The sequence below is a fragment of the Megalopta genalis genome, chromosome 5 (genome assembly GCF_051020955.1).
Source record: "Megalopta genalis isolate 19385.01 chromosome 5, iyMegGena1_principal, whole genome shotgun sequence".
NCBI classification, from domain to species: Eukaryota; Metazoa; Arthropoda; class Insecta; order Hymenoptera; family Halictidae; genus Megalopta; species Megalopta genalis.
This window is the reverse complement of record NC_135017.1, coordinates 1,092,501-1,117,063: the sequence shown is the minus strand read 5'-3', so window position 1 is coordinate 1,117,063 and position 24,563 is coordinate 1,092,501. Positions and strand designations below refer to the sequence as shown.

Sequence of the window (24,563 nt, the reverse complement as noted above, 5' to 3'; positions counted from 1 at the left end):
ACAGGGGACACCATCAGATTCCCCGTGAATCACAACGTTACCACACGGGTAACGAAACGTTCCATCCTGTCATCTGTAGCAAAGATCTTCGATCCACTGGGACTCCTCGGACCGGTTACTATCCTCGCGAAGCTCATGATCCAGCAGTTATGGCAACTGAAGGTCGATTGGGATGAATCCCTTCCAGTTGGAATACACACCGAATGGTCAACCTTCGCAGAGGATCTAGTTCACCTCAACCACCTGTCATTCCGGAGAAACGTCACCCAATCTGGTCATCGCAAGATCGAGCTTCACGGATTTTGTGATGCCAGCGAGCGAGCGTATAGAGCATGTATCTACGTTCGATCCATCAGCACCAGCGGCAGGATACGGGTACATCTTCTCTGCGCAAAGTCTCGAGTGGCACCACTGAAGACCGTTCCGCTCGCACGACTGGAGCTTTACGGGGCTTCTCTGCTGGCTACTTTGATGACCTCGGTTCAAGGGGCACTCGGCACCGATCCCGCAGCCATCACCTTCTGGACCGATTCCACCATAGTTTTGAATTGGCTCCACAAGGAACCCAGCTGTCTCAAAACATTCGTTGCGAATCGCGTAGCGGATGTTCAGGGTAAAACCGACATAAACGCGTGGCGACACGTACGTTCCCACGACAACCCGGCGGATCTGCTATCCCGGGGACAAGCACCAGCGCAGTTCAGCGAGAACCAACACTGGCGCCACGGACCCACCTGGCTTTCAACACGCAAATCAACGTGGCCTGAAACAATATTCGAGATCCGGGAAGATGTACCGGAGAGAAAACGACTCACTTGTTTCACCGCGACCATAAACAGTGAGGAAATTTTGAACCGATTCTCCTGTCTTTCCAGGTTAAAACATGTCATCGCGTATTGCCTACGGTTCAAGAATCCACGAGCATTCAGAGGACCTCTCACCATCGAAGAGATCCAATCGGCCACCATCCGCATCCTACAACTGGCACAGGCAACAGCGTTTTCATTGGATCTTCGTTCATTGAGATCCGGCACTGAGCTTCACAAGAATAGCAAGCTGTCTTACAATCAGCGACATCCGATCCTCTTACCGAAGAGTCATCATGTGACCGAGCTCATCATCCGCCAGGCCTACCTTGAGAACCACCACGCAGGGATTACGACTACCCTGTACGCCGTCCGGCAGGCCTATTGGCACATCGACGGCAGAAACGCAACGCGGAAGATCGTGAGGCGGTGCGTCAAGTGCTTCCGTGTGGACCCACCTGCTACAGCCTGCGGTATGGGAAACCTACCTGCCGCACGAGTGACCGAGGACCGCCCGTTTTCCAATTGCGGCGTGGACTTTTGTGGTCCCTTTTATATAAAGGAGCGACGACATCGCAATCGCACTCGACTCAAGGTGTTCGTTGCCGTCTTCATTTGTTTCTCAACGAAGGCAATACACCTTGAAGTCGTAAGCGACATGACCACCGAGGCATTCATCGGGGCTTTGCGACGATTCATTTCGCGGAGGGGGATCTGTAAAAACATCTATTCGGACAACGGCACCAATTTCGTTGGTGCGAACAACATGTTGTCCGAGATACACGAGATCTTGCACAATGGGGAGAACAAAATCCGCCACTTCCTAACGGAGAAGCAAATCTCGTGGCACTTCATACCGACGCTGTCTCCGAATTTTGGCGTCCTTAGGGAAGCCGCCGTCAAATGCTTCAAACACCATGTGAAGCGCGTGGTAGGAGAAGAACTGTTCTCATTTGAGCAGTTCAACACCTTCGTAATAGAGGTCGAAGCCATCCTCAATTCCAGACCCTTGACTCCTCTATCTTCCGACCCGAACGATCCCATCGCACTCACTCCTGGCCACTTCTTGATTGGTGATTCCTTGACGAGTTTTCCTGAGATCGATTTCAGAAAAACGCCCAGCAACCGACTGTACAATTGGCAACATATCCAAAAGGTCAAACAAGACTTTTGGTCCCGCTGGTACAAGGAGTACATCAACCAACTCAACGTTCGCCAAAGGTGGACCAAGGGGTCGCCCAACATCACCGAGGGCACCATCGTCGTCCTGAAGGAGGATAATCTTCCACCACTGTAGTGGCATCTCGGCTGTGTGGTACAACTTCACCCAGGAAAGGACGACGTCGCCAGGGTCGTGACCGTGCGGACTTCCCAAGGAGTCTACAAGCGGAACGTGAGACAACTGGCACCTCTGCCCATCGAGCACAGTGTTTAGAGACATTTTTAAACATACCGCAAGCAACCCAGTGCATCGCGATCTATTTAGCTAATAAGTACGCTGATTGTGTATTGACCGACTCGGTCGCTCAACGGGGGGAGCATGTTCCGTTCCGTAGGACCTCCCGTAGACCGCTTTCGCGAAGGTTTATGGCGCGGACAAGCGAGGATCATAAAGAGACGGAAACCTTTTTTCCATCTGCCGAATATCTGTGCAGTGTCTTCCGTCTTTTTAATGACCGCGACGCGTCGTAGACCCGAAGGGCCCGGAAAACAACCCCGTCATAAATTTGAGAATTTAACGGGTCTTGGGAAAGTTTAGTCCCAACCGTCGCGGGTGTAACGCTGACACTTCCGGCCCCACCCTCAGTCCCAACAAGACATAAGACACAGGTATTGTAACGCTGACACTTCCCGCCCCACTCTCAGACCCAACAAGAGATAAGACACAGGTATTGTAACGCTGACCCTTCCCGCCCCACTCTCAGTCCCAACAAGAGATAAGACACAAGTATAAATAGGCCATTAATTATGCGAGCAAGCAGTGACATTCTAGTAATCGGTCCGGAACATCGATCACAGTGTAAAAGTTCCCACTCTGAATGTATCAATTTTATAAAACTGTTGTAAAATAAACATACGCTGAAAAGCCATAGCTTTCCAGCTCCTTTTAAAAAGCGAAGTCATTCAAATCCTGCGTAACAATTTGGCGATCCTGCCAGGATCCGTCTGCTACAATCAATCTACGGAGATCAACGGCACGGATCTTTGTGTGAAGAACCGGAGAGCGAAACACAAAACAGGCAAAAGGACCACTACGCAGCAGCAGGACACCCCCTGCCGAATCAGGAATCACCTAAAGCAAGGTAAAAACCTTGGACTCATTATTTAAACGCTATCGCGAACCGCGGAGTTCCATACTATCTTCCACGAGCTCGAATACCGAAACCGATTACTATTCGAATACCGGAGTACATCTGCTCTATACTACACCACCGAAAATGTCACGAGCCACATCGCCAATAGAGACTGAGACTCCCAGCCTGCAGAGTGAGATGAAAACTATACGCGAAATGATTACGAAACTCGCGATTTACACTAAAGAAGAGAACCGCAAACGCCAAGAAGAAATAGACGACCTGGGAAGAAGAACCCTTGGGTTGGTAACAGAGGACGAAGGCCCTGTCCAACAGCCACGCCCGACACACCAGCAACCAGCCAGTGACGTCACATCGGACGAGGAACAGGCAGGTAACAGAGGGATAGATAACGCGTCGCTTCAACGACCCCCACCAGGTGAGTCAACATACCAAGACAATGAGTTGATGAGCCCATCCGAATCAATACGAACGATTGGAGAAATAAGAGGCACTGGTGATATGGGAGTCGAGGACTTTATCCGCCAGGTAAGAAGAGCCCGTTCACGAGCAACTCGACCATGCATACTGCTTGACCTAATCTTGGCCGAGAAAATCAAAGACAACGCCTGGGACGCCATTCGATTTGAAACTATCGAAACATGCGATGACCTGTATGCCGCGTTGCGACGCACCATTACAGGAGCCGCCTCAACCGAAATCTGTAAAACACGGCTCAGACAAATCCGCCAAAGAGATGCAGAATCGGTCAATTCATACTCCCAGAGCTATAATGGAAAGTGGAATGAACTTCGCTATGCCATCGAAGCGGAGCACAGACTACCCACTAAACGCAGGATTGTGTTGCAAATTGATGAAGAAGCTGCTGTGCGAACCTACATCAACGGATTGCGCGAAGAATTCGCCAACCGCGTGGAAGACGCGATGCTGCGTAATATCGAGGAGGCACGTACAAAGGCGCTCACAATCGAGCTCCGCAACCGCGAGAGAAAGCAGAATCAACAACGAGACCTTGCAACTAAACAACCAACACCTAATAGGGGCCCACCGACACCTCGTCCACCAGTCCGACCACGACCATCCGAGTCAACGCAAGGTCAACGAACCGCAACAACGCAATGCACACATCGCAGACGATACGGACATACTGAGGCCAACTGACCAAGGAAGACCGCCACCGAGCAATCGAGCAACCAAAACAGAAACAGTCGAAGAAGAGTCGGTCAACGAAAACCAAGAGTCAATCGATCCGGTCAACGGCCGAACTCGACGAATGTTAGTCGACACCGGCGCAGATATCAACCTAATGAAAGAAAACGCCGCCCAAGCTTATCATCGGTACGCCGAGGTAAAGAAATTCACAATGGGTAACAGCATCTACACCAGCAGGGAGGCATTGGAATTGACCATATTTGGTAAGACCTCCAAATTTCACGTCATTACTAAAGAATGCCCATTGGTGGAAGACGGGATAGTCGGACTACCATTCCTCGACCAGTACAACTGGAAACTAACCAAGGAAAACCTTCAGCTGGACAATAAATCCCTGAAGTTGCACACCGAGAACGCCAAGATCCCGGCACACACGAGCGTTAAGGTTTGCGTTACGACGCCTACCAAGAACGGCATCGTGCTATGCGAAAATTTAATTACTGGAGACCTCTCGCTTCATGAAGCAAAGAACGGACAAATCTCCACATACGTGACAAACGCCAGTGACTCCGAAAGAGAGATCACCGACGACACGTTTCGAGTTACGAAAATAGACGTAAAAGAAGACCACCAGAAGAATAACGACACCAGCATAACCGGACGCGTCAAGCTCCTACGAGACAATACACGGTTACAACACATAGAAGCCGACCTAAGATACAGCATCTGGAAGATATTGGCCTCCTATTCCGATGTGTTTCACCTCCCTGGAGATGAACTCCCATAGACGAGACTAACGGAGCACCGTATAGAGTTGACGGACAAGAGACCGATCAACATTAAGAGCTACCGACCACCGGAAGCCCACAAGCACGAGATCAGGAAGCAGGTGAGCGAAATGATGAACAAAAGAATCATCGCGAATTCGGAGTCGCCATACAACTCTCCGCTCTGGGTCGTACCAAAGAAGATCGATGCAACAGGAAAACAAAAGTGGAGAATCGTCATAGACTTCCGTCGATTAAACGAACGAACAGCACAAGACGCCTATCCGCTGCCCGTCATCGAAGATATTCTTGATCATCTGGGAAACGCGAAATTCTTTAGTGCATTCGATTTATCCGCCGGATTTCATCAAATCCCAATGCACGAAGAAAGCAAAAAATACACGGCTTTCTCAACACCCGAGGGGCACTTCGAATACAACCGCATGCCCTTTGGACTGAAGAACGCGCCCGCCACGTTCCAGAGGATGATGGACCAAGCCTTACGAGGTTTAATTGGCAAGACGTGCTTCGTGTATCTCGACGACATAGTGGTGTACGGATCTACGATCCAAGAACACAACGAAAATCTGGTAATACTACTGGAGCGCTTGCGAGCCACCGGTTTAAAGTTACAGCCAGATAAATGCGAACTCTTGCGACCCGAATTGGAATACCTCGGTCACACCATAACCAAAGATGGTGTCAAACCGAATGAAGTCAAGATAGAAGCTGTCAGGAACTACAAACAGCCCAGTACACCAAAGGAAGTAAAGGGTTTCCTCGGTTTAGCTGGATATTATCGTAAGTTTATTAAAGATTTCTCCAAAATAGCCAAACCACTCACAGATCTGACGAAGCAGGACAAACAGTGGGAATGGACAGAAGAATGCCAACACGCATTCGACACACTAAAGCAACACCTCACGAAGAGCCCGGTATTACGATACCCGAATTTCTTGAAGCAGTTCACTTTGACAGCCGATGCATCCAACTATGGTATCGGAGCAGTCCTCTCACAGGAAGGACACCCGTGCTGCTACGTCTCGAGAACGCTGAACCCTGCCGAGATTAACTACTCGACAACAGAAAAGGAAATGCTCGCTGTCATATGGGCGATACGTCGCCTCAGACAGTACCTGCTAGGATGAAAATTTAAAATTCAAACCGACCACAAGGCACTGGTCTGGCTGATAAGCGTCAAGGACCCATCATCAAGATTGCTGAGATGGAGACTGCTCCTCGAGAGCTACGACTACGAGATTGACTACAAAAAGGGCAAAGAAAACCAAGCCGCCGACGCCCTGTCCAGGGTGAACATAACCAATGAAGAACTGGACGAACTCATACAACAACAGAGTTCAACCCCATGGGCACGGTTCGTCGCTTGGGAGGCAGTCGAGACGCCTTCAATGACCAGCTACGTGGCCACTGACAAGCAAGACGTGATTCTCACCCCACGAGAAACGTTCAACAAGGAAGCGTGGATTAATTACCTTCACGAAGCCTCATTTTGGAAACAGCGGAGAAACAAAATCTATATCACCATCTCCGAACAGTTCAGGCCGCGAGAGCAAGACCGCCTGTTTGCGATGCTGCAATTCACGGCTGAAGAAAAGAACAAAACCGCTGTCCCAACCAAGCGAAACATAAGGCTCACAGCAGAAGAAAAGCAACTGATCATCTCAGAAAATCATGGTACGCCGACAAGTGGACACTTTGGGGAAACAAGGACACTTCGAAGAATCAAAATGAACTACGATTGGAGAGGAATGGACGAGGACGTAAGGCGATACATTACGACCTGCGACGTGTGTCAACGCAACAAAATACAACGTACGCCATTCGCACACCCCGCCATTATTACAGATACACCACTACAACCTAATGACAAAATCGCTATGGATATATTCGGACCACTGCCAGTCACACGGAGAAACAACCGACATATCCTCAGCATCCAGGATCAACTCACGAAATACCTCATACTCGTTCCCCTCACTGCGACCAGAGCAGAAGACGTGGTCAACGGGTTACTCGAAAACTATGTATACACATTTTCAACACCAAAAGCTATACTCACCGATCAAGGTGCAAACTTTATCGGCCAGGTAATGCAAGAGTATGAGGAGAATCTCGGGATACAACATATCCAGACAACCTCTTGGCACCCACAGAGCAACGGATCGCTTGAACGAGCTCATGCAGTGATTCAAGATCTCCTAAAAACAGCCACAGCGGAGCACACAGAACTCGAATGGGACGAAGTTGTAAAACCCATCACACACGCCTACAACACTAGTGTCCACGAATCTACCGGACGGACACCTTTCGAACTGACGTTTGGACGAACGGCTAACGTACCATCAGCAGTTAGCTCCACTCCAGGCACAACCTATGAAACCTTGGTAACCAAATAGAGGAAACGACACAACCAGTTGATCCAGGCCGCAAGAGAAAGATTAAAGGAGAGCAAGAGACGCAGTAAAGAACGTCATGATTCCAAGCGTGTACGTACACACCCGGTATACCGCCAGGGAGATCAAGTGTTGATCAAAGACCATATGGCAAGAGGGAAGCTCACCAAAATATGGAAAGGCCCTTACCGCATTGAGGCCTTCCACGCGGAGAACAATAACGTCACCTTGGAAGTCAATGGACGATTACAGAAGGCACATACGGATAACAGACGGCCGTACTTTTCTGTTTCAGATGCTACTAGCTCTGATTCAATTGACGAGCCTCTCCCTGGTACAAGCCGAGATTCGTATCGAGTCACTGAACGACTCGACGATTTACGTAGAACAGCTGGGACCGGCTAGAATATACCACGAGACATGGAATATCATCACGATATTTGACACCAACGAACTCAGAAAGGACTACGAGAAGGTAGAAGGCCAGCTATCATCACTAAGAACCAGATGCGGGAACTGTAAAGAGATGAGTGAACTCAATCAATTGAGGCAGATAATGAAGAACACCCACAAGCAAATACAGACCATACAGACACTCGAAGGAAGGGATCTACGACACCGCCGAGGATTGATAAACGCGATAGGATCGCTCAGCAAATCACTTTTCGGCACACTTGACAACGATGACTTAGAAAATTTGCATAAAGAAATGGACAAAATTTATGACGGACAACACAAATTGACAAGCAGCATATCAAACCAGACAGCAGTAATCAGAGTACTGCTGGAAGAAACTAACAAAGGCAGCAGAACGAACTACGACTCGCTCATCGAAGTGCTCAACAGTAATACACAACAGATCCAGATGGTGCGGGCCTTGGAAGCCATGATTCCCATAACGCAAGGATTGCGAGACGACATCTCCACACTCCTGACTGCTATCACCATGGGTAAGCATGGAATCATAGATACGCAACTTTTAACACCTGAAATACTAGCGCAGGGTATCAACGGAGTTCAAAGCCAGAGACCTGGCGCCCCGATGCTGGACGGCCGACGGGACTACACGTTGCTGCTCAACATCGCCGACGTTGCGATTTCCTTAACGCGAGGGCATCTTGTGTACCACCTCTCGATACCCATCATGGAGAAACCGATATTTCAGCTACAACACCTCATCCCCATTCCACAACGAATCGGAAAACATCATATTGTGATTATCCCCGAATCAGAATGGATCGCAATAGACGAAACCAAGCGCAGCTACATACAGATCGACCAACAGTGGATAAGCAACTGTAAGACACACGCAAACACACGATACTACAAACGCACGCAACCCACTTACCTCATCAACACTATTGACACATGCGACAGCAAACTGATTAGAGAAAAGACAATTGATACAAACGACAAAATTTGCACCAGTAGCTTATTCAAAATTCACGTTATAGCTATCATCGCGATAAAAGACGGATACATTTTTATACCGGAACGCGAACCGTGAGAATGAGAAAGAACGATCTGGATGGGATGCATGAGTGAGCGAATGGGACAGTTCGGTAAGAACCCTCGTCGGGAGCGGTACGCGAGCATCGCGAGTTTTGTACCGGCGTAATTGTAAATAAAAGTAGTCCGATTGTAACCGGGTTCGATTCTTTCTTCCCGTCGCCGATCCCACCTCCTCATATGTATGAGTAGAATTTTCTAACGTTTTTACTTTTCATGCAGTACCTCATTTTTGTCGAAAATTTTGGGTTTTTACAAAAGTTCGTTTTTTTCAAAAACTGAGGGTGATGGAGCAATTCGGTTTTCGGATTCTTGTTCGGGGAGTGAAGCTGTAAAAGAATTTCATAGTGGCTATAGGAAATCAAGAAACGTGTTGAACAGTGTTATCTGGGTCCAATTGAATCCAACGATACAAATAAAATCCTATAAGAAGAAAATTAAATAATTAAGTCCTCTGAAGTTGCAGATTTATTGAAACAATGACAAAATGGTATGATAATGGGGCGTGCACTCTATTGCATCCATACTGGCTACGAGGACACATTAGTAATCCCAGGTATGTTAGTACTGTAATGTCACAAATAGTTTGTAACATTATATTTAAACAATTTTTTTTTCATAAAAATTGTCAATAAAAATTAATTAAAAATTATTATTCAACAAATGCGAAAAATATTTAATTATCTATAGTTAAATATGACTATTTTGTAAATATTTTTGGTGAAAATGTCATTGCAATATCTTTAATGGTTCAGAAGTTATAACAGAATGTCACTGAATTTCTTGATCCGTCTAACTGTGCGCCGGTCGCGGTTACGTGCTGCAACTGTCGGGAGCCGGAGCACCTCGCTCAAGAATACCCCGAGGAACTCCGACACCGTTCTTATCAACGTGGGGCTCCCAATGTTACGATTCACGAGTAATGCGGAAAACGAGAGGGCGAGTCGCTCGACGGGGACGGAGGAACTCGATATGAAATAATTTCCTCGCGCGTCAATGAGATTGACGGAACTGTCTATTATACAGCTAAACCGTTAGAAATCTACATTTCCATCGGGACGCATTTATCAGCCGAACAATGGCGAATCAATTCAGACCAGAGGGACGGTGTTATTTCTTGTATTGGCAACGGTGTTGGTAGATCAGGTGGCCGAGCAAATCTATTTTACGCTGCACATTAAAATATAGGTGCACGAGATATCCACCCGAGTCTTGGATAATTTAGTCGTGCCATTATTACTGGGGAATGACGTGATCACGGCATTTTGCACAGTCGCGGAATTTCATAGCCACGAATAATCCGCCTAAGTCCGCAATAAGTCCTCTAATCCGCACTTGAAGTATCCGTTTCGAGACGGACCGTGTCTCTCCATATGTATCCCTACAGTTCCTCTCGGAGAGGGAGGCTGAACGTCTGAAAGAATTCTTGTAAATTATCTCTAGACATTCCTCTCGATATTTGGGAATAGGTACCTTAAAGGTACCACATTCGACTCTTTGCAATACCATATTGTTACGAATGCAGTACTGTTGAAAATCTTGACTAAAATTTTTTAACACCGTCAAAAGTATAGGTATGCTATGGGGGAAATGATACGCTACACTTTGTATCTATACGACACGAAATTTATTCACAACGAGTACTCTGTTTTAATACATGTATACAGTAAAACCGTACGAATTCGCCGAATTCGAAGGAGTTCGTAGGAAGTGCTTGAGGTAAATACGTCGTGACTCTACTGAACATCTGACTGCCTCTAACGTCTTCAGAGGGCTATTTATTTTGCCGTTTCCAAAGGACAGAATATCCTATTCAACAAGGACGGACAAACACCGGTAGAAAAATTACCAGATGTAAGAACGATAAGTGGGAAAAATCTTTGGTCGCACGCGCGCGAGGCCTGAGATAGTCGGATCCGTCGCGAACCAAAGCATTCGCTCAGATAACGTTGTCGACCCAGGCAAGTCTGGCTACCTTGGTGAAGTTTATGATTTGAAAAGGAAGTCGGAATTTCCCGGGACCAGGTAGCGACCGGGCAGCTACAAGGGTACTTTCTATTAAGTGACGCAACTTGACATTTTCTATAAAAAAGACTTATTTATGTCAAAAAATGATTAGTTTAGCAGATATTCAGTATTATTTTTCGATGAAATTAAAGTTAAAATATCTGCTGTTCGGATCCGATTCAAAATACAGTAAATTCTCCTTAATTCGCGCTCAGATTGTATACAAAAATGGACAATTTGGGAAGAGGAGACACGATTATTCGAGCCTCGCTGCTCACTTTTACAGTTGCCGATTGTCAACAATTATAAAAATGAGATGCGAGACTTAAATGATCGTATCTCCTCTTCCAAAATTGTCCATTTTTGTGTACAATCTGAGCGTCAATTAGGGAGCTTCGGAAAAATAGGAACATGTATTTTGTATAATATATTCACCCGTGTAACGGACAAAATTACCTTTAATAAATACACAAGTAATATTTACACTCCCACTGAATCTCTTACAATACAAGTATTGCGGTTATAATTGATTCGTGCACAGTATTTCTAACACGAACAGCTAAGTACACTAATTCGCGTGAAGATCAGTAAAAAGACTCGGTACGAGTGCGGTAAATTAAAATACCTAGTATAGCTGGACGTTAGTTGCTCAAGAGAATTACAAGAGAACAAGACCGAATGACCGTTGCACATCTGCATATAGCATTGTCTACGAATGCGCCATGGGGAGAGAGAGAGAGATACACTTACTGACAAAAGTTAAGAAACAACGTAATCGTTTGATACATTTTGGTATATTCTCTATCTTCTAAGATACATAGGTTGGAACTAAACATAGCATAATGAGATAGCATCACATACATCAATGATCAATGAGTTTTTTCTCAAACATACTTGTACAAGAGCCATAATTAAATTGAAACGAAGAAATAAGACAAAAGCTACGCGACATAAGTTAAGAAACATACATCACTTAAGTTATATAATCACTTTGAATAAAAAAACAGCGTTGTGTCGATGTCTGTAGTTTTCATAATAGTCTAATAAGATAACCCTTAGGATAACCCTTGAATTTGAGGACTGCATTGCATCTGCGTGGTATAGATTCAATTAAACGAGCACAAAACAGTCGAAATTTCTAACCATATTTTCGTGATTGTTTCCATTAATTATGTGCCGCAGCACACGTGTTCACCAACACCATCGAACTTTAGCATAGCGAGAAAATCGATAAATTAAAGGGCCGCAGTAGCAATATCTCAGCGTCGGGATTGGCATACTCAAGTTACGACAAGAAGAGAGACATTACCGTATACCGAAATGTATCAAACGATTATGTTGTTTCTTAACATTTGTCAGTAAGTGTATATAGCTGCCGGTCTCCGAGCGAGCACCAATCACCGCTCGCCACCTGGCAACGAGGATGACTCAGCGATTCGGTTGCTTTTGTTGCTCGCTCAGAGATGGCCGTCTCTGTCTCCTTGATGACTTGAACTCCATGTCGCGACTCGCGGATGTCTCGTCCAATCCGGCGAACATTCCTGCTCGCCTTCGTCCAGTGGGTGAAAGTGCCAACTTCGCAGGCTTGCCAACTGTTCATTGTCTTCGGTGCAACAAAGAGAATGCTCGAGACTAGAACGAGACAACTTCATTCACGACTGAGTGCTTGAATGGAACGCAACGTGATCCACTAATTTTCGTGGCGAATGTGCAAGTGTGCACATTCTGCAGTGAATTTACAATTATTTAAAGAGTACATGGAAAATATATTATACCGAGACAAGCAAGGTATGTGCAGTGTGGTGTGTGATATTATTTATGAGCGCGTGGCCAGCACTGCCACGTGATCATCCTCGGTGGGTAATAAAGCAATCTTTGTCATAGTGCGGCGAAAGCGAGATTAGACCGTTTTAAGGGTGACCACGCGGACGAGTCCTTCTGGTCCAGGGTGGAGCTCCTCGACGCGAGCCAAGAACCAATATATGGGCGTCAAAAACTAGTTCTTAATCAAGTAGATCGCTCCAACGCGCACCTCCCCCCCCCCCCACCACTGAGGATGGTTCCACTTCTCCCGTCGTCGAAATACTCCCTGGACCATCATCATCAAAAATGCTGCTGGAGCTCGTGGATGAGTTGCCAACGAGATAATGATGGTCCTTCCAGTTCTTCCGGTAGTGATATGAGGATGGCCTCGATGAGGAAGTGGCCCGAAGTCAGTGCCTCTAGTTCCTCCGGATCGTCGCTCAACGGCAGCAGTGGCCTGGAGTTCAGGCAGGTCTTGACCCGGACCAGTAGAGTGGACCACTCCTCGTAGATGAGCCGCTGTTCTCCTATTTGTCGTCACAGGTGGCGCCCGCGCGCGCGCGTGTATTAAAACTGTTTACCTAGAGATGTGTATACCGTGCAGCGAAATTCACTGTTTGGGGCTGGTACCCCAGAAATAACACCCCCGAACGGTGAATTTCACGGCACGATATACACATCTGCAGGTAAAGAATCATAAAATTCTCTCTTGTTCTTCAGTTTACCTCGAGTCAACGTCGAAGTGTATTTTTCGCAAGAGCAATACCATATCTTTTGGAGGTTGCAGAGGTTGAGAGAGAAGATCCCCAAAAATTCAAACGCCGAAAGTGCGGTATATCAGAAAATTGCAATATAACTTCTACCATAAAGGAGTTGTGGATTGCGGCGATAGGGGGACCTGGCGGAAGCTAGAAGCGGAGGAAGAAATCCTCGAAGAGGTGGAAGCAGACTGCATCCTGAGCCTGCGAGAGATGAGTCGCCAAGTGAGGTAAGTCGCGATTAAAATTACCGCTGTGATTTCTAATTGCGTAAGAAATATATTCTTTTATTGTAAATGTTTATGCATTTTTATGTATTTGTTTTTAGTATCAGTCGTTCTTCGGTGCATCGCATTTTGAAGAACGAATCATATGTGGCCGTACAAGTTCAGGCGGGTACTAGCCTTATTCGACATCGACGCCCTAAAACAGGTACAATATTCGAGGCGGCTGCTAGGAGAAATAGGACAAATATGTATTATGGGCCGACGAAGCACTATTTACAAGAGAAGGAAATTCCAATGGTCACTATGCATGGCGATTTCATCATTGGGCCGTACATCCTGTTCAGCAAGATGTAAACCTATAAACCCAGCTTATAAAACGTTTTTAGAACATGTTCTGCCGGACATTTTGGCTGACATTCCATTAGAAATCCGACAGAACATGTTCTACCAAATGGATGGTGTTTCAGTGCATTATGAAGTCTTTCAAGACAGGTGAATCAGCCGTGTCGGACCTGTCACGGGTCACCAAAGTGGTCACCAAATTTGAATCCTCTCGATTTTTATTTTTGGGGCTCAAGGTAATTTCAACAATGACATCTTTAATTTATTATTGTATTTTTTAATATTTCTTTAAACTAATTTTATGTACTCTTTTCCAACAATCATTTCAGGATGCGGGGTACCGAATACATGGCGCCGTCGCGACGCCGACACATTACAAACGTCCGTGCGGAGACACCGCACAAGGTTCGAAAACAAATAGTTGCGCGTGCAAGATTTTGCCACTAAGCGAATGAACAACATTTTGTACCACATTCTTGATATTAAACGACCCTTTTCAGGGTGACTCAGTCTTAACGCAGGTTAAGACAATTCAACTATAATTACTGCACTTAATTGGCCCTTTTTAGGGCCCCCAATTTTAATGCAGGAAATAATGAAAGAAATCTAATGGACATACGCACATTTTTCCCGATTACCGATTAATTAACTGGCCAATGTTTTGTAACAGTGATGTGAAAGTGAACTTCTTGTCGAGGAACGCATCCCTTTCTCGGTAAGGCCATTGACCTGGGATCAACTGAACATTGTGCGGGGTCGACATCGTGAATTGTGACCGACAGTTTACTATTAATGATATTCTTAATCTTGATAATCTTAAATAAACATCACTCATGTTCTTTCTCTATTAAATTAGCTTTGCGAATCGTTCGTTGAATTCTATTTGAATTTTGAATTATTGAAACGAAAATATTTTTTGCGTTAGTTTGACGGGATTTTTTATTGTTAATCTTCACTGTAATCGGCTCAATTTATAATTAAAACGGCTGTCACTGATAAATTACTTTCTATTTCGGCTACGAACATTAGAAAATATTCTTCAAACGTTCTAAAAAAAAAAATAAAATAAATAAATAAATAAAGGTGAGCAGCGTTTTTCTTAAAAATATCACTGCTACGTAGTAAAAGTTTGGCTTCGTTTACGAGTTTTTAATGAAAAACACTGATCAATGAGAGGCGAGGGCGCAAACTACAGCGTGGTCGATCGATCGAGCGCAACGTGCTCCGACCGCGGAGTTTGACAGAAGAAGGGGGGCTCCGTGTCGCGTTCGAATCAATGAACAAGTCACGGCAAAAATATCTCGATTTTTTTTACCACGTGACAGTAATAATTTGAAGAAAAACGCTGTTCATCCTTATTTCAGAATGTCTGAAGAATATTTACTAATTTCTCGGACCCGAAATAATAAGTAGTTTAACCGTAACAGCCACTTTCATTTTCTTAAGCGCATGATAATGTGTCGATCTCACGTGTCGATTCGCAAAGCTAATTTAATAATAAATAATTGTGTTAAAGAATATGCAGGATATGTTTGTTTAAGAATTGTAAATTTAAGAATTGTAAAGAATATCATTAACAGTAAACTCACCTATTTAGTTGAGGTCGATGACCGCAACATTCGAGGGATACTGTCAGAGGGACCTCTGGTATTGCTAACACATAGTTCATTTTCATTCCACTGTCACCAAACACTGACCGGTTAATTAATCACTGATAATCCGAAACATTGATAATCCAAAATCGTGAAATCGAATTATTTGATTCTACGTTAAAATGGAGTGGCCCTGAAAAAGACTGATCGTAAAAGTAATGAAGTCTAGATGCTGGGCCTGGTCGCTTGAAAATACAATTGTATTATTTCCTTGAAGATAATTCTCTCATCGGGTTTTTAGGATGGGGAATTTCTCTCTCATTAACAAGTCGTCGACTGGGACAACTATACTATCAAGCGACCTGGGCCAGCATCTGAACTACACGTGAACTCGGGAGAAATAGAATTTTCTCGTTTGACAATTCTTTCCTTTCCACGTTGCGAGTCTGCTACACGTGCATTCACATTTTCGTTAGGAATTTTACCAACGTAAACGCGGAGTGAAAAAAACATAGATTCACTCAGTCGCAGACCGTGCCCCGTGAAACATCGTCAGCATTTTCCGTTAAAACGTATACCGTTCAAGAAGAATTTAACATCACGTTTTATTCTATCGGCGTGCCCCGCAGAATCGGCAACAAAGAAGGGAGGTCACGATCCCGAAGGAACAAGATAATAGAAGATTTTAATGACTTTATCGCCTCTTTTCAGGGCCACTCCATTTTAACGCAGAATCAAACAATTCGACGTCCTCCCCTCCCTCCATAGGATGCCTTTACGATTTTGGATTATCAGTGTTTCGGATTATCAGTGATTAATTAACCGATGAGTGTTTCGTGATAGTGCAATGAAAATGAACTTTGTGTTAGCCATGCCTGAAGTCCCTATATTGTACGAGGCAGTGCACCTACCAGTGCATGACCCACAATTTCGAACAGTAAATGCATCCTCACCTAAATGGGTGAGTTTACTGTTAATGATATTCTTTACCATTCTTAAACAAACATATCCTGCATGTTTTTTTAACACAATTATTTATTATTAAATCAGCTTCGCGAATTGATACGTGAGGTGTCATGCGCTTAAGAAAATTAAGATGGCTGTTATGGTTAAACTACTTATTATTTCGAGCCCGAAAAATTAGTAAATATTCTTCAGACATTCTGAAATAAGGATGAACAGCGTTTTTCTTAAAATTATTACTGTCACGTGGTAAAAAAAAAATCGAGATATTTTTACCGTGACTTATTCATTGCTTCAAACGCGACACGGTGCCCCCCCCCTTCTTCTGTTAAACTCCGCGGTCGGAGAACCTTAGCATTTTCGCTAAGGAAGAAATTACTTATAATGACCTCAGCTACCCCCTATTTCCATATTACGAGGCATTTTTGGCCATGTTTTCTCTGGTTCAAGGAGCCAGGTTGAGCCGATCCACCACAGAAAATGACACTCCAGCTTTTCGCGATACAGGCCGCGAGATGCGCAGTCAGGGTTGTCGGTTGTCGAAACATGACGCCATGTGATGTTGGGCAATCCGATTCGCAATGTACGTTTTTAAATGGTTCGGTAATTTGATGTGCCACCATAGCGTAAAGCATGAGTCGGTCTAGCAACACATGCCGAATTGGATCGACGTTATTGAAGTGGTTTTTAAAGGGGCTACACTCAAGTTTTTGCCGAAAGAAGAGTGGTTAGGCAACTACCGTCGGACACGATATTGGGGCATCGGCGAATCCGTGTAGATCGCGATGTATAACCGAATAAGAAAGCACTCGGCGCGGAATAGGCAACTGGGTTACGCAGAGAAGTTAAGTGCAATAGATGTGCCATTTGGCTACGAGAGCGGTAGGTGCTTCATCGTCCCAATTACATCGTGATTGCCAGAATTGCTGCATTAAAATTTTCGCTAATATTATAATTGATGCGATCCTCCCTGAAGGATCAAATAACTTTGCGATGTTTGACAGAGTGGTTCGTTTGGTTCGCGCGTTCTGTTCAATCGCGGCTGGTATGAGTCGGAATTGATCCGGGGTATCATTTAAGGCCTAATTGGGTATCAAGAGAGATAAAACTTTGATTAGTGGTTAGTTCATGATCGGAAGGATCAATTTCCTTTAAAAGGTTGGGCTCATTACTGACCCATTTTCGTAGTTTAAACCCGCCGCGCAAAAAAGGTTGTTCAATTTGAGTGCACAGTTTAATAATTTGGCCGAGGTCATCAACTCCAAATAAACAATCATCGACGTAAGTTTGGTCTCACAAAGTCGGTATTGCGAGTGAGAAATATTGCTCATCGTGCAGAACAAGCTGTTGAAGAACGTGTAGAGCTTGGTAGGGAGCTTATGTGGTGCCGTAAGTGATGAATCGAAATTGCAACAATATGCACTGACAGATTGCATCAGACTCGTGCATTAAAATATGGTGGTACCTTGGCGATATCAGTGGAGTACACAAATTTGTATCGCTTCCAGCGTATTGTCCCATATATAGTAAATTCTCCCTAATTGTCGCTCAAATTGTATACAAAAATGGATAATTTCGGAAGAAGTGATATTATTATTCGAGTCTTGCAGCTCGTCTTTATAGTTACAGATTGTCAACAACTATAAAAACGAGCTGCAGGGCTCGAATAATCGTATTTCCTTTTCCCAAATTGTCCATTTTTGTGCACAATCTGAGCGTCAATTAGAGAGAATTTACTATAACGCCCAGTTTTAAATCGCGAATGCATGGTTTAAAAGTTTTGTTCGCACTTTTCGTTTTCGAGTGGTAAGTTCGCCGTTGTAGGAATGGATTTGATCTCCCAAAACTGACTCCTTGATTGAGTAGCTCGAATATCGAATAGCAGGCCACTAGCCTCTTCATACGTAGACACGCCTGACAGAACGTCATGCATGTAGACATCCTACTTTAAGAGCAGCCACTGAAAACACCGGTCTGTCAGGTAAGAGGCTAGACCATAAGTAACGGTCGTAAGTTGGTATGACTGCTACCTTTCCTCGGAATTGCAGCTCCAGAGCTGCAGCCCTGGATGTAGAAATATCCACCGAAACATCTTTTCAACGTCAGCCGTGAAGGCAACCGCATGTCATCGTCAGCAGAATAAAACATCAAAGAGCGGAGGGAGGAGATTCGGCAAGAAGTCGTTGAGAATCTTACTCGTTGAGGTGGTCATGAAACTGTTGAAGACTATCCTCAGCATGGCGGTTGTGCTAGAGGCCTTTATTTCCCCATGATGGGGTAGATAATAGCACGAGTCATGGTCAGGTGCCCTCAACTGCTGCATGTTGGACAAGTTCCACGTACCCTGCCATAAAGCTGTGATAGGCGTCCTCCAGCGGTGGATTCCTGTCGAAACGTCGGTTCATGGATCTCAGAGAGGGTAGTGAAGTGCTCCTGAAGTCCGTTGTCTTGTCGGTGGGTCCTCTGGATACCCGCAGGCCTATTCCAAAGTGGTGAGTGGGATATCCTTCTTTACCTCCTCTTGATTCTAGAAGCGTGACAGCGCGTCTATCAATTCCCTGTCGACAGCGCAGTGATGTGCTCGAATTATGCACTGAGAGTGTGCAGCGACCGTTCCGATGAGGACCCACCCGAAATCGATTTCCTGTGCCACAGATTTGGTGAGGTTGCCCTTGAGTACGCCACGCTGTAAAGTTCAGTTGTACACGTCAGCCTCGAGAAGAATTTCTACCGGGTCCGGCCCCTGGTCCACCAGAGTGATCCCGCTCAAGTGACGCCAACACCGACTGATGAAGGTCTCAATCCGGAGACGTAATTCCTGTGACGCAAGATCGAGCCTCTCCTATCACAAGCAGGGATATCTTACCTTCTCGACGAGATAGAACCAGCCGTTGCATCAGCGCTTCCAAGATGAGCAACACCTTGCTTTCGGGATCGATAAGGGCTTATACCGTCTCGACCGCTTCTGCAGGACTCTCGACCATCACCCTCACAGTGTTCAGGATGACCGCCATAGCTCATTGTTAAGATAGCGCCGCATGCTGTGAGCATCCTCGCTTCCTGGCTCACGTAGACTTCGTGTAAGGTCGTATGGTACCGACGAGAGCACGCCGCTGGCAGCGTCTAGAATTGGAGCACTTCTCCAGTGAATGCTTGCCCAGGCAGTTGGTGCACAGCTGCATAGACTCCACGGTGGTTCTTCTCTCAACGGCGTTATGTTTCCTGAAGTGAGGGTAGTAGAAGAAGAAGTGCTTGCCTTTGCAAAGAAGACAAACGTTAGCAACACTCCAGCGCTCTCGCAGTCGTTCTCTTCCTGTCACCGGGACCGCTAGCTCGAGGATGCTCGAGCGCCTCGACGGAGTGGATACGTCCTTTCAAGAACTTCCGCAGCTGCTCAAGCGTTGATAGCGTAATGCTGCTCTCAATATGCCGCTCCCACTCTCAGCGTGTCTGGCAATCGAGCTTTTTCATCCAGTCCTCGGAGCTCTGGACGGATCGACCGAGATCGACCAATCTATCGCCGGCGTCCTAAGTGCCGTTCAGCAGGGAGTTCAACTGAATCGACGATTCCCTTTAATGGCAGATTCCACAGGTTTTGTAGCCAATCTCGCACTAACAGCCGGAGATTCTCGTACCGTTTCGACAGGATGTTCCATGCGCGCTTGAAGCTCGTCTCCGTCGTTAAAATGTTGCGGACCAAGCGAGCGGCTCCGCTATTTAAGTAGCCTTTCAAATAATGTAGGCGCTCTACGGCGGTTAAGGCCTCCTTTTGTAGGAGGCCTGTAAGAAGCGTAAGAAATAGGAACGGATATTTCTCGTACATGAAATTCATTCCAATAACAGACAAAATACACTTAATAAATAATACAAGTAATATTTACACTCCTTGTCTCACTTAAAACACAAGTATTGCGTTGTAATAATTAAAGCACAGCAGTGCTGAATGAACAGTGAAGTACACTACGAAGTATAGAAAAGAAAATATAAGAAACTCTGTATGAACGCAATAAACTAATCAACTAGCAAAGGACTGAATAGGCAATAGATGGATTACCGTTGCACATAAACATATATTGAACACGATTACGTCGTGAGAAAGAGAGAGAGAGAGAGAGAGAGAGAGAGAGAGAGAGAGAGAGAGAGATAGCTGCCGGTCTCCGCGCAAGCAACAACCACCGTTCGATACCTGGCAACAAGGATGACTCAGCAGTTTGATGTCTCCACGACGAACAAAAGAGTTTACAAATCGCGCACCGCATTCCATCCGTGACTTGTGATTTTGTTCAATCCCGAACAAAACTGTTTTCTTGTAACCACTATGTAGCCAAATAACGATACAGACGAATCTACCAAATGTTGACCTTAACAATAATGTTAATTAAGTTAAGTATATTAAATATTGTTTCCTTGTATGCATTGTGAAACTGAATAGCTATACAAACGAGACTAGCAGGTGATGATCTTCAGTATAACATTAATTAAATCGATTACATTAAATATTGTTTCCTTGTATGCATTGTGTAACCGAATAACTATACAGACTAGCAGGTGATGATTTTCAGTAGCTCTATCCTATTTCTTTGTCTTTTGCTTCTTTTATCCCTAGCGCTATATAATAATTAGTTTCATCATTTCTTTACGGCATTAATCGACTGCCCTCAACTTATTCTCTGCCTTTTCTTTCTTTTGATAATTGATTTTAATGGAGAGCTTAGAGCATATACATCCAAAAGTGACTCGGAATCTGGAAATGACCGGGAAACACTGTCCAATGCGAGGTGAGATCAGTTGGCGCGTGGCGGGTGATTCAATGAACGATACTTGGCTGCGACCACCCGTTGACTCGGCTGGTTGCACCAGCCGAGCTCGCCTCTCATTGGTCAGTGTTTTTCATTAATAACTCGTAACCTCAAATGACCTCAGAAACCCCTCAATCCACGGAAGTAACATAATTTTGGGACGCCCTGTACATCATTATTTACATTAAAGTGATTCCAGTTACATGTTTCACTTCATATAGTTACGATAATTGTAAATATTATCAGGGCATTCTCTGTCACATTTCTTAAACAGTTTTGATTTATCTTTGCATCTAGTACTGCATATTTCTTCTATCTTAATCACTACATCGCGAATCCTTTAGCAGAAAGTTTAACAAGTATAACAGAAAGCAATTGCAACATACATTTATTTTAATCAGAAAGAAAAGAAGTATACAGGTGTGGAGATTTGCCACATAAATTGCAAAGAGAAAAGAAAGATTAGTGAAACAAACTAGGGAATAAATATCACCAATTCTTGAAACAATTTATTTATTCATAACACGCATATTTCAAAAAAATATGATTATTAAAATTACGATGTTTATAATCCCTCTATTTTTACACACTTATAAGTAGATATTTTGATCCACGAAGGTTACAAAATTATAATTACTCAAGTTTTCTTGTACAGCGGTAATAAACGTAAAATTTCTATTGCAAAGAAAACAAAAACTTATTATGTACCACAGTCATTTTTAATGGAAAGTACCGTTTAACAAGAATACGCCTAATATACGCTTAATTAATGGCAAGTTGTATTTTTTAAAATATTTTGGATGACTTATTCCTTTGAAGTTTAAAGAAAAGTACGCTTAAGCCACCTTTACTTTTATAATTATGGCATGGTAATATTAAGTTTCTTATTCATAACATACTAGTACGTATTCATGAATTATAAATTCTTAGACTACTATTTATGCTACAATTTATTTTATTTTTTACAGAATACATACATAAATTATATAGGAAGAATAAGGAACAATTAAAAGAAATAGTGTAAAATATTAATTTAATATGTTCTGTGGTCATGTTTACCATGGAACTTGGATTTCTTAGCTGTATACATAGGACAGAATATAGTAAGTATTATAATCGGAATTTGTGATCAATTCTCTAGATACTCTAATTTTGTTTTGAACCTTTAACTCGTTTTTGAATTATGCTATTAACTTATGAGCAAATATTTATAGATATTTATATAACGTATTTTGTATACATATACGAATACATATAATACACTACAATATGTTCAACAATAAATTGTATGTATGCATGTTCACACGTATATATTTATATATAAAGTACAGCATCTTATGTTGTAATTGAATATGTATGTGTATTTCGCTATTCCTTAGATAATGCAGCAGTGACGGAAAGAAACTGTACCACGAGCAGTTTCGTTTCTGTGAACATGCAAAAACTATTTATATTCATTTCATTCAGCGGAGTGAACAATATCTTTTATTCTTACAGTGCATAATGCGAATTAAGGATTCGTTATGATTGTATTCATATCAAACAACTCTTATATGAAACATACATATATGCAAAAATTTAGATGTTACTTAAATATTCTAGTTTAAGAGTTTCGTTTTATATGATGTGTGTGATATATCCTACTGCATAATACATTGCATAAATATGTACAAGACGCAGTAAGTTTCCTTAATTAAATTAACAAAATAATTTCCTAATTGATTACACTTTGACCAGAAGTAAACTATTATGAAGTAACATTAGGGTGGTGTAAAATTAATGCGTTCTCTACAAGTGATTAATTCTATAAGTATACATTCAAATGGAACATAATCTTCTTGTAAATGTATTTCACAAGAATATATAATACTAACATTTTTTGCACGTTTAACAACAGATATTAACAATCCTTGCACTTAGAAACAATGGACAACCTACCTTCAATATCTGTAACATAACATAGAAACACTCATGTTTAGACATTGAGCTTTTCTAGCAAAAATGATTTTTTTATGCTCAAATTTGCGAATACTTAAATTTCTTCCCTTTATTACAGGCTGTGACCAAACAAAACTTCAGCAAAATTATACATTTGAAATTGTATATAGTAACAAAATATACAATTGTTATGAATTTTATATACTGACAAGAAAATTTTTGTTTTTTTAATTATGTAAAACTGATATTATGGAATTAAAACACTCTTGAAAAAATGAAAAAATGAAAAAATAATTCAGTCAAATCGTACCTTGAGAATGGAATTGGTTTAAAAACTGTTAGAATTTCTTGCATCATATCCGCAGTGTACACATTATGTAAAATGAAAGAATAATTCTGATGCTTTTTTAAGATAAATTTACTGTTTCTATACAGAAAAAGAACTACATCTCTTAACATTTGAAATATTCGCCACGAATTTTCGTATCAAATAGAGACTTAAACTTTAATATAACAAAATCAGCAATACTTTTCTGCATATTCTAATGTTCCTACTTTTAATGTTTATGACTGTGAAAGATAAGACTTTAAAATTTGGAGATGGCGGGACAGGTTTCAGTTTAAAATATTCCTGCGATTGTTTTAATAGATAGGCACAGAATAAAATAGAATAGAATATGAAAAAATATAATGTCTAAGAACAGTGATAACACTATAACACAATGGCTATTGAACAGAGTTTGTCAATGTTCTTCTTTCTTAGGTTATGTCATTGGTTTCATATAGGAATATCGATATTTTTTAATATTTTTGAAGTCAAATATCCATATTTTGTATCGATACTAAGTGTTACAATATATTTGTGTGACAATTATGTTAAAATCGCTATATTTGTAGTAAGCAAATTGTATATATAGTTTAGTATTAAGTACGTAGTACATGAAGATTTTATGTTCCGTCCCTCTATTCCTAAGTCCGTACACTACCTGGATATAATAATATATTGTACATACACGTGCATACTAAGTACACGTGTAATTGTTAATACACGTGTACACATCTTTTTTAGTACACGTTTATCAAAATCCGAGTATTTCGACATACGTATGTATACAAATGTATTTTAGTAAACATACCGTTTCTTTTGTTGCTGATATTTTTTATTTTGCAC

General features: G+C 43.0%; 2 protein-coding genes across 5 annotated transcripts in view; one reads left to right on the top strand and one right to left on the bottom strand.

Moving 5' to 3' along the window:
- Positions 1-135: 135 nt before the first annotated feature.
- Positions 136-2,103, top strand: LOC143259438 (uncharacterized). Its single transcript, XM_076521685.1, has one exon. The coding sequence runs from the start codon at positions 136-138 to the stop codon at positions 2,101-2,103; it is 1,968 nt and encodes a 655-aa protein (XP_076377800.1).
- Positions 2,104-21,950: 19,847 nt separating this feature from the next.
- Positions 21,951-24,563, bottom strand: part of LOC117223086 (Cysteine string protein) — a 186,234-nt gene continuing 183,621 nt past the window's right edge. For 3 of the 4 annotated variants that reach the window (XM_076522188.1, XM_076522190.1, XM_076522192.1), the window contains one exon: positions 21,951-24,563. This exon is cut by the window's right edge. The gene's annotated coding sequence lies outside the window, so the exon portion shown is untranslated. The other variant, XM_076522191.1, reaches the window with a different exon arrangement.

Coding starts and splice junctions, on each gene's coding strand:
- LOC143259438 (XM_076521685.1), top strand. CDS start 136: ATGATCCAGCAGTTATGGCAACTGAAGGTCGATTGGGATGAATCCCTT.